We start from the raw sequence: 16,725 nt of genomic DNA on the forward strand, positions 1-16,725 counted from the left end.
CGGCGTTCCGGGCCGGAACTTCCGCGTGACGCCGGGGCGGGCGCTTTGCTCCGGAGGACACTCTTAAGGACCGGACGCTTCCGGCCGGGCAGCGCGGTGGCAGGGCTTGCTGGGATCATGGCGGAGAACCACTGCGAGCTGCTGTCGCCGGCCCCCGGCGGCCTCGGGGCGGGGCCGGGGGGCGGCCTGTGCCGCCGCTGCAGCGCGGGGCTCGGCGCCCTGGCGCAGCGCCCGGGCGGCGTGTCCAAGTGGGTCCGGCTGAACGTCGGCGGCACCTACTTCCTCACCACCCGGCAGACGCTGTGCCGGGACCCCAAGTCCTTCCTGTACCGCCTGTGCCAGGCCGACCCCGACCTGGACTCGGACAAGGTGAGGGCCTCGCGGGCCGGCGGGGCTGGGGAGGCCGGCGGAGGAGGCGGCGGGGCTGGGGAGGCCGGCAGGGGAGGCGGCGGGGCCGGGGAGGCCGGCGGGGGAGGCGGCGGGGCCGGGGAGGCCGGGGAGGCCGGCGGGGGAGGCGGCGGGGCCGGCGGGGCTGGGGAGGCCGGGGAGGCCGGCGGAGGAGGCGGCGGGGCCGGCGGGGCTGGGGAGGCCGGCGGAGGAGGCGGCGGGGCCGGGGAGGCCGGCGAGGGAGGCGGCGGGGCCGGGGAGGCCGGCGAGGGAGGCGGCGGGGCCGGCGGGGCTGGGGAGGCCGGCGGCGGCGGAGGAGGAGGAGGAGGAGGCGGAGGCCGAGGCGCCCCAGACCCTGGACTTTGTTTCGGACCTACTTTATTTCTTCCGTCGGCTGGCGTGGCCGGGCGTGTGCGCGTGCGCGCGCGGGGCGCCGTGGCGGTCCCCTCGGCTGCCCGGGGCCGACGTTTGAATCGGCGCAGCTCGGGGGGCGGGGGCCGGCGCCCGCCCCGGTGACTGGCTCCCTCCGTCCCGGCCGCGCCGCGCGGGCCGCCGGCCCCTGCGCGGAAGATGGCTCCCTGCGGGGGAGAGGGGAGCGGCGGGAGCCTTTTTTGTTCTACCTTGATTTCTAGGCGTCGTTTCCTGCCAGCCTTGCAAAAGAACGGCCGTGTCCAGGCTCACGGCTGAGTCTCCGACCGAGACTGCGTGCGCGTTGTAGTGCAGATAGTAACGAAACTAACTTGCTGCTTACCCTGAGGAGAGAGTGGCTCAGGAAGGTGAACGCGGGAGCCGCGGGGTGCAGGCTCGGGAGGGTGCGTGGACTTCTCCGGTGTGGCAGGCACGAGCCCCATACTAAACCTGACTGGATTTCCCAGTAGAACCTATAGGACTGCACTTGGCAGTGTTCCTTGCCAGCTTGCCATATTTGCAGGAGGCTTTCCAAAAAGACGAGGAGCTCTCTCCACTTAGAAAATCCTGACGGAGACAGTTCTCGGTGTCAGGACATGAGAACTCGGGTCGCCACAAAAACACCCATAGTGGGCAGAAATTAGGGCCTTGAACACACACTCTCTCAACTCTCCTCCCTCTTCTCCCTTTGTCTCCCCCACCCCCTCCCCTTCTCCAGCTGTTCCCAGTTCTCATTTGATCAAGCTCCCTACTCTTACTTAAAAGAGACTTGACCTCTGGAAAATGACTGCCATCTCCAGGATAGAAATAGGCTTTTGTCAGCTGTGGTTTCTCTCTTGTAGTGTGGGTGTATGTTTACTGTTGTTCTTAATCTTGTTCTGACCCTTTACTTGACTTTCTACTCCAGCAGTATCCCTCGCTTTGCTTAACTCGATTTTAAATTGTTCTTGTCCATTGGGTTCTTTTGAGGCAGTGGCAGCCTGTGCAGCACTGAAACAGTAGATTCAGAGCCCGATGACTGTAGAATAGTCGATTCATCCCGTCATTTTATTTTTGCAGCTACTTTTAAGAATTAGGCTTTACTGCATTTGTGATCCGTGTGTATGTGTGTGCAATCTTATCTATCAGAATGTACCTTTGTTGTAGTTGGTTTTTAAAAATCATATTCTGTTTCGGAAATGTCAAAGTGAAATTCAGAACATACAGGTAATCTAGCAGATACAGTCTCTCATACAGTTGGTAGCAATAGATAAGGGTTAGTTCTAATTACAGATAAGTTGCCAGAAAGAGTAATTCTCACTAGTCATGTCACTAAACTGATATTTCACATGAGAAAATGTATAACATGAGGGTCTTCTCGGCCCCCTCCCAAGCTTCTGATGAAAGAATGTCCAAGGAGATACCTCCTAGGGTAAGGAATCTGAGGGTGGAGGGTGGAGGATCGGGGCATTAGCAGTGGGAGGCCATTAATTACACGTTGAAGACAAACAGGATGTTGATTCACTTGTGAGGATCTCCAAACTGACCTCATTAAGAGATTGAGGAAAGAATACCTGATAAGCTGTTCCTAGAGTTGGACTTCAGCAGGAACCTGCTACAAGACCCCTTCCAGGGATGGGTCCTAGTGTTGGGCATTTGGCATCCGGCCCCCTCCAGTAGTGATTGTGGAGCTCCTGCGCTTGCCAGGTGCCCTGGTAGGATCAGAGTTGGGTGAGGACCCTTCAAATCAAAACCTTCTGGGGTTCCGCAGGGGCTGGCGTGAAGACTTCCGTTCTTCTGCACCCCCATCCCCCCAGTTCTTAGAGCCCAAGTTGGGACCCACTTCTGGCCATGCTTGTGTCCCCAGACCCTCGCCCTCTGGTCTCCTGTCACCGCTGCTGTGAAGGTCTCTGTATAGACGGCCTGAGTGGGACACAGTCCAGCGGGACTGTGCTGGTGTTGGCCGTCTGCTGTCCTGTCTTTTTTCTTCCCCATGTTGCCCCTGGGGCAGGCCAAGCTCATACTCCTTCCCATGCTGCCTGTGGGGAGGGTTTGATTCCCTTTGGCTGTGTCTGTCTGTAGTCCCAGCTGTTGTACTCCAGAGGCATTGTTGTAAACACAGCTTGTGTGTCGCTTCACTGGCCCCTGACTTAGCGTGGAGACACTTCAGGAGGCCAGGAACACCTAGACGCTGGAGTTGGAAGCTATCCTGACTGACATGGGTTCCTTCGCCAGGCCTCCAGAAAACTCAAAAGTTGGACATGAGCTTTTGCTGCTGGCACAGGGTCGCTGTCCCAGCTTGAAGGGGCAGACAGGGTGGCACCCGGTGGATCTTTGGGGGTGGTCCTGGTGTGTCCTGTGATCAGGCCCTGCAGTCCTTTCTGGTGCCCCCTCCGAGGGCACTTGGTCCTGGTGAGTTTTAGGGTTAGAAGGGTAGGAAGGGTTAGGGGATGGCGTGTGGGCGGGAGTGCCATCTTTGGATCGGCTGCTGGCTTGGCAGGAGAAGTAGGGATTGCTTAGAGTGGAAATGGCTGATTATGCTCTGCAGAACTTAAGTCAGAGAAGCAGTGGCCTGACAGAGTCCTGCAAATGGCCTGTGCGCTGGACATGGAGGAGGCATGAAACAGGTTTTGGTTTTTTTTTTGTTTGTTTTTTTGTTTTTTGTTTTTGGTCGGTCGTGGGGCTTGAACTCTGGGCCTGGGCGCTGTCCCTCACCTCTTCAGCTCAAGGCGAGCGCTCTACCACTTGAGCTACAGCGCCACTTCCGGTTTTCTGGTGGTTTATTGGAGATAGGAGTCTCACTGTCTCTCCTGCCCTGGCTGGCTTTGAATTGTGATCCTCAGATCTCAGCCTCCTGAGTAGCTAGGATTACAGGCGTGAGCCACCAGCGCCCGGCAGGTTTTGTTTTGATGCTTGTGGTCCTGGCTGTGGAGCCTGGGCGGCATCTCCCACCTCCTCTACCACGGGTGCTTGACCTCTCTGAGTCTGTGATCACCTGATGCAAGGCACATAGCCCATTGGCTGTGAGCAGGCCAGTGTTGGGAAGGATGGACCTGTCCTTTCATGGGACGTTGGACCCTTCCTCCCAGGCCTAGGCCCCATGGCCATCGGCTGCAAGGCTGGCCCTCTTTCCAGTAGGCAGTGCCTGGTCTCAGGTTAGCCCAGGAGTCTGACAACACTTGCCAGGTTTTCCACACAGAGTGTTCCCGGAACCCACAGATGCACCTCAGCCTCCGGATGGGTGTGGCCGCTCTGTCTCCAAAAGGGCGGGACCCATGAAGCTGCGGCCCAGTGAGAGCGGAGGCGGGGCGGCGCGCTGCGCCCTCTCTGGCGTCCTTATGCCAGGCCAGGTGTCACCCCAGCTCCCTTTCAGAGCTCAGCATGCGCTCCGCTCCTGCGGAGGGCCCTCTGCACACCAGGCCCCCGCCACAGCCTGTGAAGTTGGGAAAGAGCCTGGTTTTGACTGTGATGTGATGGTGGTGACTGTGACTGGCGTTAGGGTGACTTCCGGCTGAGCAGAGGCTCACCTGCTCAGTCGGGGGAAGTGGCAGGAGCTGCCACCTGGCACTGGGGCGGTGTAGTGATGGATGCACTTAGTGGTCATTGCTTTATCCTTGTGCTTCAATTTCATTTATTTATTTTTTGGTTGGTTGTGGGGCTTGAACTCTGGGCCTGGGCGCTGTCCCTCAGCTCTTCAGCTCAAGGCTAGCGCTCTACCACTTGAGCCACAGCACCACTTCCGGCTTTTTTCTTTTTGCTTATGTGGTGCTGAGGAATCAAACCCAGGGCCTCATGCATGCAAGGCAACCGCTCTACCACTGAGCCACCTTCCCAGCCCCTGTACTTCATTTCTTAAATGAACGCATCCAGATGCTTTCTCCCCACAGAGTTTTCTTAATGTTTGTCTCCTGCATAGTCATTGCTGTGAACCTTCCAGAGTGGGGCTGGGCTGCCCGAGGCTCATGGATGGCTGGAAGGGACCAGGGTGCCGGTCGGGAGCCTTGCCGAGGGGCCGGGGCCGGGCTGCCTGGGCAGCAGCGAGCCTGCGAAGCACAGCGCCAGGGCTCCAGTATGCTGCCCGGCCCTGTGCTCTGTGTGGACTCGCCTACCCTGGGCTCCCGCCCCGCCCACCTTCCCCGGCGTCCCATGGCTCTCGGGTCCTTGGTGGCTGTGGCACCTCTGCGCTCCGCGGCCTGGTTTTGCAGGTCGGGCCTGTGCGGGCTGAGCGAGGCGCAGGTGCCACTGGGGACTGGGCAGGCCACGGCGGGGGGGAAAAGGAGCCAGGGGTGCCCTTGGGTCCCAGCAGGAAATCAAGAACTCTCTGCCTTGTCTGTCCAGCAGAGGCCATCTTAAAGCTGCTGGGGACTGCGGAGGGGACCGCTTCGGGCCCCACAGCTGAGGGGTGAATGTTTGGCCGGGCTGTCCGGGGCGCAATGTTCTGCACAGAGTGGGGAGACTCGGGCTGGGGCGGCCGCACCCCAGTCCCACAGAGCCACCGGGCTTGGTTTGTGCAGCCTGGTCCCTGCTCACCGCCGCAGTCCCCGTTTCTACCTCCCACCTGCTGCCACTGGTGGCGTGCCAGATCCACACACTCAAAGCGGCAGCAGCGCGTGTCCGCTGTGGACTCTCGTGGGCCATCTAGCCTGTTCTAAGTTAGGAAACTACCAGGGTGGGCGACCCCAGCCCAGAGCACAGAGCCCGCGGTGCGGCCGTGCACCTGCCCACCCGCCAGCAGGAAACAGCCCTCGGGGCTCCATCCCCCGGGAATCAGGAGCAGGCTTGTTCCACAAGAAGCCACGAGAGCTCGTGTGGGGGGGGTGGGGAGGGAAGGGGTCCCCTTTGGGGGCCCATCACATCTGCTTCCGAGCTTCGTTTGACTCACACACGGGAACGTCAGCGTCCTCCATTCTCGTTTCCAGCGGTGTGGAGGGACCGCTGCCTTCTGGAGCTGGGAGGCCAAGGCCTGAGATTGAGGGGCTCCTTCCAGGGGAGCCGGCCGCGCGCCCCTCCCTGTCTCACTCGAAGCTGCTGTTCCCCGGTGCACACAGGCAGATCAGGACCGTGTAGCAGAGGCAAGTTGAGCGGGAGGGTCTCCCGGACCCTCGCAAGCTGTTAGGAGTTGGGGCCACCGCAGGGGTGCTGGTGTGGAGGTGGCAGGCGCAGGGTGCAGATTGGTCGCTGGCGGTCCTCGTCGGTCACCGGTGGTGTCAAAGGCCTCTCTGGGGTTGAGGCTTGTGTGGAACAAGTCAGAAGGGTACAGGCGAGGGTCGCATGTGAACATGGAGTCACTTGAAACGTGCCTTGAGATTTCAGAGGAAGAAAGCCAAGTGTGTGTCCCAGGCTGGTGGGGATATTGGGATATTGGTGTGGGTTAGATGGGGGGCTGCTAGGGTGCTCGCTGCGTTTGTTCTACAACACGCTCCCGCAGCCCACCGTCCCAGACGCACTCGCTCCTCTCCTGAGCTACTCTCAGAACTTGAACTCGCAGCCCGCCCCTCGGGCTCCCACTCAGCTGAGCGAGCAGTCCTAATTCTAGCTCTTCTATAAAACAACGCAAACCTCCCCACCATGCTCAGGTAGCCCGTGCCTGTTATAGGGATGGGGCTGGGAAGGTGGCGCAGTGGTAGAGCGCTCGCCTTGCATGCCTGAGGCCCTGGGTTCGATTCCTCAGCACCACCTAAGCAAAAAGAAAAAAGCCGGAAGTGGCGCTGTGGCTCAAGTGGTAGAGCGCTAGCCTTGAGCCCAAGAGCTCGGGGACAGTGCCAGGCCCAGAGTTCAAGCCCTATGACCGACAAAACAATAAAAGTAATCATAATCGAAATACAGGAATTCCAGTGGGAAATTCGCGTGGGTTTTAAGATGCGCGTCAAGCTGCCGGGGATGGTGAAGTGGGCTTTGTCATGGGTGCTGTCCTGGACGGCGTGGCGGTGTGATGGGGCTGGGTGGGAGAGGTGTTCCTGCCGCTCCCGCCACGCCTCCTGGGCGGCTGGGGTGCTGAGCAGCCGCAGGCTCGCGTGGCGCATGCGTGGCTCCTGGGTTCGTGGGCCTCTCACTCTCGCCACCCTCCCGCCGTGGCCGCGGTGAGGTGACAGCAAACGCCCTGGGCTCCCTGGGTCTCGTTTTTCTGGAAGCCTCCAGGAGGATGAGGGTGAAGTCACGAGAAACCACCATGAGAGAGAATGGGCCACCCGACCCCCCTAGCCTGTCCCTCCGGCCCGGGACAGGCAGGTTTCTATGCGTGTGCAGCTGTGGGCGGTGGGAGGAAACCCCCACACTCAGCCCTGGGTCTGGGGAGGGATGTGAAGAAGCAAGGTCCTGGCAGGACATCCTGCTTCGTGGCTGGCTCCAGGCCTGGTGGGCCTTCGGGCCCTGCAGCTCCCATGCAGGCCTGTCCACCTGGCGTGGGAGCTGCGCCCACCGTGGATATGTGAATCGCCTTCCCCAGCCACTGGCCGGGGCCTGGCTGCCCCCTGGCTGCGGGCGGGAAGCGGCCACCCTCTGTGGAGGTCTTGGCACTGCTGCCCTGGTGTCCAGGGGCAGGGCACGGGCTGGGACGGGGCCGCCTTGCCCTCGTGGGGGGCCCACGTATTGTGCAGTTGAGCTGTGGGTCTGGCCTTGCTCTGACTAGCGCGGCCTTCGTTCTTCGCAGGATGAGACTGGTGCCTATCTCATTGACAGAGACCCCACCTACTTCGGGCCTGTGCTGAACTACCTGAGGCACGGGAAGCTGGTTATCAACAAGGACCTTGCAGAAGAAGGCAAGTGGTGGTTTTTTGTGCAGAAACTTGATCTTGGGGGCAGTCCTGTTGTGCTAAACGGACTAGCCAGCACCTCCCTGATTCTGCGGGTCTCAGGGAGGGCTGGTGGCCCCGGGTGACAGGTGGCCTCCGGCTGGAGGGAAATCCCAAATCCCAGCTCGGAGCAGCTGTGGTTCCATACCTCACCGGGCGTGAGGGTGCCCCTGCTCCACACTTCCCCCCTCCCACCCCCCCCACCCCCCCCAGAGCTGCAGGGATCCGTGAGGACCTCAGGGCAGGCTGGGCTGGACAGAGCAGGTGAAGTGAAGATCAGTTGTTCCCTCTGTTTCAGGAGTGTTGGAGGAAGCAGAATTTTACAATATCACCTCACTAATAAAACTTGTAAAAGACAAAATTAGAGAACGAGACAGCAAAACATCACAGGTAAGTCAGATGACTAAAGCGTTGGTGCCTTCTCCCCGTAAACACTGCTCACCCTCCATCCCTGGGAGGCTTTTGACCACAGCTGTCCCATCCCCCCCCACACCCACTCCTACACCGACCCCCCTCCATCCCCACTTCACCCACTCCCCCCCCTCCATCCCCACCCCCACCCACTCCCCCCCTCCATCCCCACCTTCACCCACTCCCCCCTCCATCCCCACCCCCACCCACTCCCCTCCTCCATCCCCACCCCCACCCACTCCCCCCCTCCATCCCCACCCCCACCCACTCCCCTCCTCCATCCCCACCCCCACCCACTCCCCTCCTCCATCCCCACCCCCACCCACTCCCCTCCTCCATCCCCACCCCCACCCACTCCCCCCCTCCATCCCCACCTTCACCCACTCCCCCCTCCATCCCCACCCCCACCCACTCCCCTCCTCCATCCCCACCCCCACCCACTCCCCCCCTCCATCCCCACCCCCACCCACTCCCCCCTCCACCCCCACCCACTCCCCCCTCCATCCCCACCCCCACCCACTCCCCTCCTCCATCCCCACCCCCACCCACTCCCCCCCTCCATCCCCACTTCACCCACTCCCCCCCTCCATCCCCACCCCCACCCACTCCCCCCTCTATCCCCACCCCCACCCACTCCCCTCCTCCATCCCCACCTTCACCCACTCCCCCCTCCATCCCCACCCCCACCCACTCCCCTCCTCCATCCCCACCCCCACCCACTCCCCCCCTCCATCCCCACCTTCACCCACTCCCCCCTCCATCCCCACCCCCACCCACTCCCCTCCTCCATCCCCACCCCCACCCACTCCCCCCCTCCATCCCCACCCCCACCCACTCCCCTCCTCCATCCCCACCCCCACCCACTCCCCTCCTCCATCCCCACCCCCACCCACTCCCCTCCTCCATCCCCACCCCCACCCACTCCCCTCCTCCATCCCCACCCCCACCCACTCCCCCCTCCACCCCCACCCACTCCCCCCCTCCATCCCCACCCCCACCCACTCCCCTCCTCCATCCCCACCCCCACCCACTCCCCCCCTCCATCCCCACTTCACCCACTCCCCCCCTCCATCCCCACCCCCACCCACTCCCCCCCTCCATCCCCACCTTCACCCACTCCCCTCCTCCATCCCCACCCCCACCCACTCCCCCCCTCCATCCCCACCCCCACCCACTCCCACCTCTATCCCCACCCCCCCCCACTCCCCCCTCCATCCCCACCATACCCATCCCCACCTCTATCCCCACCCACACCTACCCCCACCTCCAGCCCCACCTACACCGACCTCCCCCCCCCCCCCAGCCCCATCCTGGTGGCCTCCAGCCATGCCCTACAGCTCCTCCCACGGAGCTGGGAGATCATCCCCTCCCCACCCCCAGACATTTGTGCAGAGGTTTAGGGAAGGCCATGCCATGTGGGCAGGAAGGCCCTGTGGGAGGGTGGGAGGAAGCCTCTCCTAGACCTGCAGAGAGCCTGTGGCCAGCAGGGCTGAGGGAGGCTGGGAGGAGAGCATCTCCCGCCCCTGGGGCCTTCCCACATGACCATGTGGCACCTGCGCTGGGCCAGCACCTTCTGGAAGGAGGTACCGTGGTGTTAGCGTTGTGCTGGCCACGGAGCCGCCCCCAGCGGGCTCTCCTCCAGAAGGATGCTGGGAAGTGAGCCCCGCACCACACCACACTGGGCCCACGCCGCCCCACCCCTCCCTCCCTCTGTGCACCTCGCAGCTCGGGGTCCTGGGCGGAGGCTCGCGGTGGCCTGGCACTTAGGGGCCAGGGGAGGGTCGTGCCTGGGTTGTGCACAGCCCTTGCTAGTGGAGTGGGGCGGCCCGGGCCGCTCCCTGTCCCCTGGGCTTTGCAGTCTTCTTCCTCTTCCGCTCTGCCTCACCTCACGGCCGTGCGGCTGTGCGGGAGGCCCGCGCCGTGCAGGGCCTGGGCCTGGCCTGCCACGCTCAGTGGACAGGAGGCGTCAGGAGGCGCTGTGGGGCGGGCGCGGGTCTGGCGGCTGTGTGTGGAAAGCTCTTCCGGCGTGGGGCAGCGCCTCACCCCTGCAGGCCAGGCTTTCGTGGGAGGTCCTCCCCAGACAGACTCGCGAGACTGACGTGGCCTGGCCGGGAGCAGACACAGACGTCGAGCGTGCTCACGGGGAGCCATGGGAGCTCCGAGGGGGTCAGGGGTGCGGCCGGTTGTGCGTTGGGATTGAGAAGGAGGTGTCTGTCTGGAGGGAAACCATGGCGCCCAGCAGCTCAGAGCACCGAGCCGTGGGGGTCTCTGGGGAGCCCGCCCCTGTGGGCACCCGCAGCGCTGCTTAGGGTGGGGTGCGGGTGTGGCCTGCCCTCATGTGTGCTTGTCCACCCGCCAGATGCCGGTGAAGCACGTGTACCGCGTGCTGCAGTGCCAGGAGGAGGAGCTCACGCAGATGGTCTCCACCATGTCCGACGGCTGGAAGTTCGAGCAGGTGAAGGCCCGCGCCCGTCCAGGCCTGCGCTCAGCCCCCCCCCCCCCGAGCTCCAGGGCCGGGCATCGGGGCTCAGCCCTAGCTGCGGGAGGAAGCCCCTAGAGACTGGGTTCCAGGGCCCTCAGCACGGTGGCTGTAGGGAGTTTTTTTGGGGGGGTGGCTGTTGAGAGACCGCCTCCTCCCCGGGTGAGGGATTTGGGTTTCCTTCTAGTTCTCTCAGCAGCTTGAGGAGGCTGTATGGGGTTGCAGGTGCCTGCGGGCTGGGCCCGCCTGGGGTCTGGCCAGGCTGTGCAGCATCGCTGATGCCCACCCGGCTGCGGGGTCTCGGGGCCTGGGCCCAGCAGGCTGTGTGGGTGCCCGTGGCACTGCCGGCCGGGCTCGCTGGGGCCCTGTTGCCATCCTGGCTCTCGGAGCTGGGTCGTTCTTGTTGGCACTAGTGTCTTGAGATTTCTGGCTTGATGGGGAAGCACTCTTCTAAGTCCTCTAAGCTCTGTCCTGTTGTGGGTGACCGGGACAGGTCACGGGGCGCCCCCCTCCCCCAGGAGCAGGCCTCCTGAGCGAGGCTAGCTGTGGCCAGCAGCCGGGTTGGCACGCTGTGCCGCCGTGGCCAGCAGCTGGTGGTCACACAGACTGTGTTCCTTCCCTGGCCGTCCTGGCTGCTCCCGCCACTCCCCAGCTGCGGGAGCGGCTGGTGCGGGTGTGAGTCCACAGGTGACACTGTGGCTTCTCCCTGGGTGGGGCAGTGTCCCCTGGGCCGAGCCCAGCCTCGAGCCCTCCGGCCCCCTGGGAGGGCCTGTCCTGGCACGTCGGGCAGTTAAGTTAGGTGCAGGCAGGTGCAGGAGCTCCTGCGGGGGGCGGGGGGGGTTGCTCTCCACGCACCTCCCTCTGCGGGCTGTGCCGCGTGCGCCTCTGGTGCCGGGGCTGCGCGTCACAGGCCGCGTCTCCCCCAGCTGGTCAGCATCGGCTCCTCCTACAACTATGGAAACGAGGACCAGGCCGAGTTTCTCTGCGTGGTTTCTAAGGAGCTGCACAACATCCCGTACGGCACCACCAGTGAGCCCAGTGAGAAGGCCAAGGTGAGGGGGAGGGTCCCGTGGCTGGGAGGGAGGGCCCACGGTGTGGGGGTCCCCTGGGGGGAGGGTCCCGGTGCCCCAGCCCTCGACATGGCGCACGCGCCGCTTGGCTCTTGAAAGGCCTTCCCTTCCTCCTGCCTCTGGCTCGCGGGCCCCTGAAGCTCCTGGCGGCTGGTTCCGGGGCTCCCGTGCCTCGGGCTGGCCGTGTCCTCCGCGCTCAGCGCAGGCTGCTGCTGCGGGCGTCCTCCAGCCCGCTGGCCGGCTCAGCCTCAGGACGGCCGCGGGGAGCCGCGTGCCGCCGGCCTCAGCCGGAGCGAGCGGGAAAGGACATCCTGCCGCCTCCCCCAGGGACGGGGGCCTGGGTGTCGCAGAGGGGAGTGGAGCTGGGCCTCCCCCAGGGACGGGGGCCTGGGTGTCGCAGAGGGGAGTGGAGCTGGGCTGAGCACAGAGGGGGCCTGACTTCGCCGGCCTTCCTCCCTGACGCGTCCTTGGGCCTGGCTCCAGGCAGACTGGACCACCTCAGACCTCTGAGCCGCGTCCACTGGGGAGCGGGACCCCTGGGCAGCTGGCAGGGCTTGCTGACCCGCGGGAGGCCCAGGGTGTTGCGCGGGTTGGGAAAGAGGCCAGACCGGGGTGTTTAACCTAGGACTTGGGACCAGGGACTCTGGCAACCCAGCCCTTGACCAGTGGCCCTGGCAGCGTCCAGTAGCCATCCCTGGAGCCTTTCCTGGTCCTCAGGCCAGGGCCCGGGCACCGAGAGGCCCTCACCGCTGAGCCTGTGCGTGACACACGCACACGCACACGCACACACGCTCCTGTGCTGGGACTCGGGCGCCTGGGGGGAAGCCAGGCTGCAGATGGGCGAAATCGGCTGCGGAGCCAGCCGGGGCGAGCGGGCCTCCTGTTGGGCCCGCGCCTCGAGCAGCCAGCGGTGGAGGGACTCTTACACATGGCTTTATTTTTAGAAGCCTGCTATTTCTGAATTCATGGTTTCCATGCTGAAAGTCAACGGGGCCCGTCTCCCTCTGTGGCCCTTCAGCTGTCCAAGGGCCCCCGCGTGACCCTCAGTCCCTTTGCTGTTGAAAATGTGGCCCCATTTCCCTTTCCAAAAATACCTGGCTCTGAAGTAGGACAGCTGCAGAAGCTTCTGGATGGAGCGGCTGCTGCAGCCCGCCAGGACGGGGCTGCAGATTCCATTCCTGCCAGTTATCCAGCAAAGAAGGGAGGAGTTTGGGGCTAGGGGGTGTTCTCATTCATTCCTTCATTTGGTCACACTGGGCCTCGTGCTTGCTGGACGGGTACTCCGCCGCTCGCCACGCCTGCCCTGCCCTGCCCAGGGCTGCGCTTGTTAGGGCCGGAAGCCTCTTAGAGCTGTGTCCCGTGGGCTGTGGTCACGGCCACCTTTTCACACTGAAGCCTGTCCACGTGTGTGGCTGACGGCCCTGTCTTCTTCTCCCTTCGGCTCGCTGCCCGCCACACCAGAGTGACGACGACGACACGGGGCGCCAGAGCAGCGACTCAGATTGAGTTGTGTGTCATGGTGAGCTCCGTGGCCCTTAGCTCCTCCCACGACCTCCGTCTCCTTAACCCGTGACCCGCTGGCCCTCGCGCCCGCCTCCTCCGTGTGCCTGTCCTGCCTGTAGCTGACAGAGCCTCCTAGATGTGATTAGAGCTGCCTGCGGGGAGGGGGGCCCGCTGGAGTGGCCTTCCCTGGACAGTACTGGGGCAGGAGGGCTGGGGTCAGACCATAGACCCCGTGACCCGAGAGCAGCCACGGGCCAGGCAGTGAGTGCGGGCTGCAGCCGGCCTCGGGCAGGCGACCTGCCATCCCTCCAGCGGGGCCGCCTCAGGCTCCCACGTGCGCTCGCCTCCCTGGGCCCTGGGCCACCTTGGCCACGTCCAGGGCGTGGTCCCACGTGTGGGTCCCTCCTGCGTCTGTCTGTGTGTGGAGCCGGAGGCGGCGGCACCCCACGGGGTCCCTGCCTCTCAGGCTGGCCACACAGGCTGGGTGCCTTCTCCACTGCCCCCGCCACACCCAGCCGCAGCCCGGGCCAGTCCCCTCCTGCCCAGCCCTCCAGCCGAGAGGCCTTTCCCTCCACCAGTTGTACCTTGAGGTCACTGAGTATGGGATTTGTCTCTGGACCCACAGTGTTTTATCACGTGCTGTGTGGAGCCAGGGGACATTGTCCCTGTTGGAGGATTCATCACCAGGCCACGTTAGACAGCCAGGTGGCCCTCACCTGTCACCACACGGGGGAGGCAGGAGGATCACAGGTTCAAGGCCAGCCTGGGCTACATATCCCACCCTGCATCAAACACTCTCCTCATAAAGAAGGGAATGTAAATAATACTGGTATGCAAAGTGCTACTTTTATTTTTTTTATCTCTCATGGGGCTTGAACGCACGCTCATGGTTTGGACACTGTCCCTGAGCTCTTTTGCTCAAGGTGAACGCGCTACCACTTGGGCCACAGCGCCGCCACTTCTGGGGTTTTTTTTGGGTGGATAATTGGAAATAAGAGTCTCACAGACTTTGCTGCCCAAGCTGGCTTTGAGCCATGATCCTCAGATCGCAGCCTCCTGGGATCACGTGTGAGGCGCTGGTGCTCAGCTGCTTATTACTGTTATACAGAGTCCCAGCATCAGGCTCAGCCTGGGCGCAAGCGTGGATCCTGATGTGGGCTGTGGTCTGGGCTCCATGGCCTCCTGGGCTGCGGGTGCGCTGTCCCCTGCCCGAGGCGTGGGCAGTGACGGGTGCCTGGCTCCAGCCTCTGGGAGCCCCAGCTGCTGGGCCGACTGGAGGCTGGCCAGCATCGCGTGGGGCGGGGAGTGGGGGGGGGCAGCTTCCTTCAGAGCCATGGAGGTCACGCCCGCTGTAGGGCCTGGCTTACAGGAGGACAGTGGGGTACGCAGGAAGCCACCCTGGCTCTGTCCCGCCCGGATGGAGCTGTGTCCTCGGGGCCTCCGGTGGAGTGGACGAGGCTGCCTTCACCCCCTCCGATGTGTCCGGCTGTTCCCGGGGCACGGGGCACAGGTGCCGCCTGCCGGGGCCGGCCCTCAGCCGCTCACGCCCAGGATCGCCCGAGGTGGGCCGTGTGGTCCCCTCGGCACCTGGGGTGGGCAGGGCCCGGGGTGTTGGATGGGTAGGAGCAGCTGGCACCTGGGGGTCCCCCACAGCCGCGGGGCTCACAGCTGGGGCCACCCGCCAGCTTACTCACCGTCCCCAGCCCCGAGGTGCTGCGTCCGCGTCTTCTCCCTTTCCTGTCTTCAGCGGCCCGGGCTTGCTGGGGTTGAAGCAGTGGCACTTGGCAGCCGCCACTGCCAGGGTCTCCCAGCCTGCCGTGGGGGCCGTGGGGTTGGGGGGAGCTCCAGTGGAAACCAGGGGTGTGGGCCCGGCGTGGGCTCCGCCCTCCAATCAGGCGCCTCCTTGCCCGCGCCCCGAGTCCTCACACTGTGCACTTGGCCTTTTTCAGATTTTGCAAGAACGGGGCTCCAGGATGTGAGGCGGCGCTGACAGCCGAAGAGACGATTTCCTTTTCCCACAGAGCGTGAGCCGCCACGTCGGGAGGCGTGGCTGTGAGGAGAAACCTGCTTTTGATCATTTCTCTCGAGATCTGGGTGCGGATCCTTTTTGCCTCGCAGGTGGGTGGTGAGAGACGGCCCAGCTGTCGGAGCCCCGGCGTCCCGCGGGGAGGAGGCCGGGGCCGGTGTGGGCCATCTCTGGGGCTCACGCTGTTCTTTCTGAGTGCCACGTGGGACTGAGGCGGGGAGCCCCGGCCCGCTGGTACAGGCCCGAAACTGTTTGAAGGACAGGGTTCTTGGTGCTACAAACACAGCCTGGGCCTCGGCCGGGGAGGGGCGCCTTCCTGCCTGCTGTGGGCACACCGGCTCGGGGCTCACGCCGAGCACCCAACCCTTGATCTCGGGTCAGGGAGCTCCCCAGCCTCCAGGCGTGATCGCGACTCCCCCCCCCCCCCCCCCCCCCCCCGGGGCCGGGCCTCTGCCTCTGGCCTCGGGGGCTGCGGTGTATCAAGGCTTCTGATGTGTATTTTCCAGGCGAGAGAACTTTGCATCCCCTTTTTTCCGGTGTGGACAGGCCACCCGTGTTTATACTCTAGAAAGGCCTGAGCGTGCTGCGTTTTGGGTCTCTGTTAGCTCACTTCACAGAGGTGGCCGCGGCACCCTGTCTGTCCTGCCCGCGGGCTCGGAGGGGGGCTGGCGCCCACCAGTGCCTTCGTGGCGCCGGGGTGGACGCTGGGGCGGGAGGCCTGTCCACCGGCTCGGGGCCTGCTCTCGGGGTCACGTCGAAACTTGAGGATGTTTACAGTGCATCGCGTCTCTTCCACCGGCCCTCACCTCCTCCTACAACTATGCAGTTCTCTCTCTCTTTCTGGGCCTTGCGCACTCAGCGGTGACGCGGCGCCCGTCGGGGCTGCCCACCCGACACGACGTGGAGCAGCTGGGCCCCACGGCCCACCCCCGTGGGCTCCGCCCAGGCCCCCGGTCCCGGGGGAGGGGGCTGCCGGGACCCTGTCCGTTCCAATGCCTCCAGAAGCTCCTCGCCGGGGGCCCTCTTCCTCTTCTCCTTTGCCAGTAACCTGATTAACCGTGTTCTCCAGCACCTCGGGTGTACCTCCTCCTTCCGTAAGGTCTCTTGTATGTCGTTAAATGTTTGGCTTAAACAGTTTATGAAAACCTTGTACCGGGGTGGGGGCGTCAGCCACCAGCAGGAGCTGGGGGCACCCCAGGGCCCCTGCCGGCCGTGGGGGTGCCCTTTGGGGAGCTGCTGTGTGCTTAGCATTGTTTGATTTATGACCTTGACATCCTAGATAGGCTTGTGGGATTTTTTTTTAATTTAAAGATATTAAGACTTAATTCACTAAAATTTGTTCAAAGGGGATATTTATACTTTTATACTTTTTTAGGTATCCGTATTTTATCAGCTTACTGTTCAATGCCTAAGTTTCCCCTGAAAATAGCAAATAAAATTGTGTATTTATGAATGAGTCCAGGAACTGTTATTTTTTTAAATTTTTTTGTCATAAAGTAGTTGTGCAAGCTGTACGTGTATATGATGTCCTTTGATTACATTCGCCCCGTCCGCATTGTTCCGCTTGGTCCTTCCCCCTTTCCCTGCGACAGCTGCAGTGGATTTCAGTAGCACGGTTAAGGTTAAATCACGCTCACCCTTGCACCTGGACGCCTCCCAGGGGCCTTCGGG

The 16,725-nt window shown here is 63.4% G+C and overlaps 1 protein-coding gene across 2 annotated transcripts; it reads left to right on the top strand.

Annotated features, from left to right (window-relative positions):
• Positions 1–79: 79 nt before the first annotated feature.
• On the top strand, positions 80–16,507 carry LOC138825462 (BTB/POZ domain-containing protein KCTD5). 2 transcript variants are annotated; one of them, XM_070020061.1, is made up of 7 exons: positions 80–369; positions 7,424–7,532; positions 7,864–7,955; positions 10,336–10,431; positions 11,382–11,507; positions 12,987–13,044; positions 14,978–16,507. In XM_070020061.1, the coding sequence occupies exons 1-6, from the start codon at positions 118–120 to the stop codon at positions 13,029–13,031; spliced, it is 720 nt and encodes a 239-aa protein (XP_069876162.1). In that variant the 5' UTR covers positions 80–117; the 3' UTR covers positions 13,032–13,044; positions 14,978–16,507. The 2 variants fall into 2 exon arrangements, with proteins under 2 accessions (XP_069876162.1, XP_069876163.1); XM_070020062.1 differs by lacking the exon at positions 12,987–13,044.
• Positions 16,508–16,725: the final 218 nt, after the last annotated feature.

Source organism: Dipodomys merriami, unplaced genomic scaffold (genome assembly GCF_024711535.1).
Source record: "Dipodomys merriami isolate MVZ:Mamm:240054 unplaced genomic scaffold, mDipMer1.0.p SCAF_137, whole genome shotgun sequence".
NCBI classification, from domain to species: domain Eukaryota; kingdom Metazoa; phylum Chordata; class Mammalia; order Rodentia; family Heteromyidae; genus Dipodomys; species Dipodomys merriami.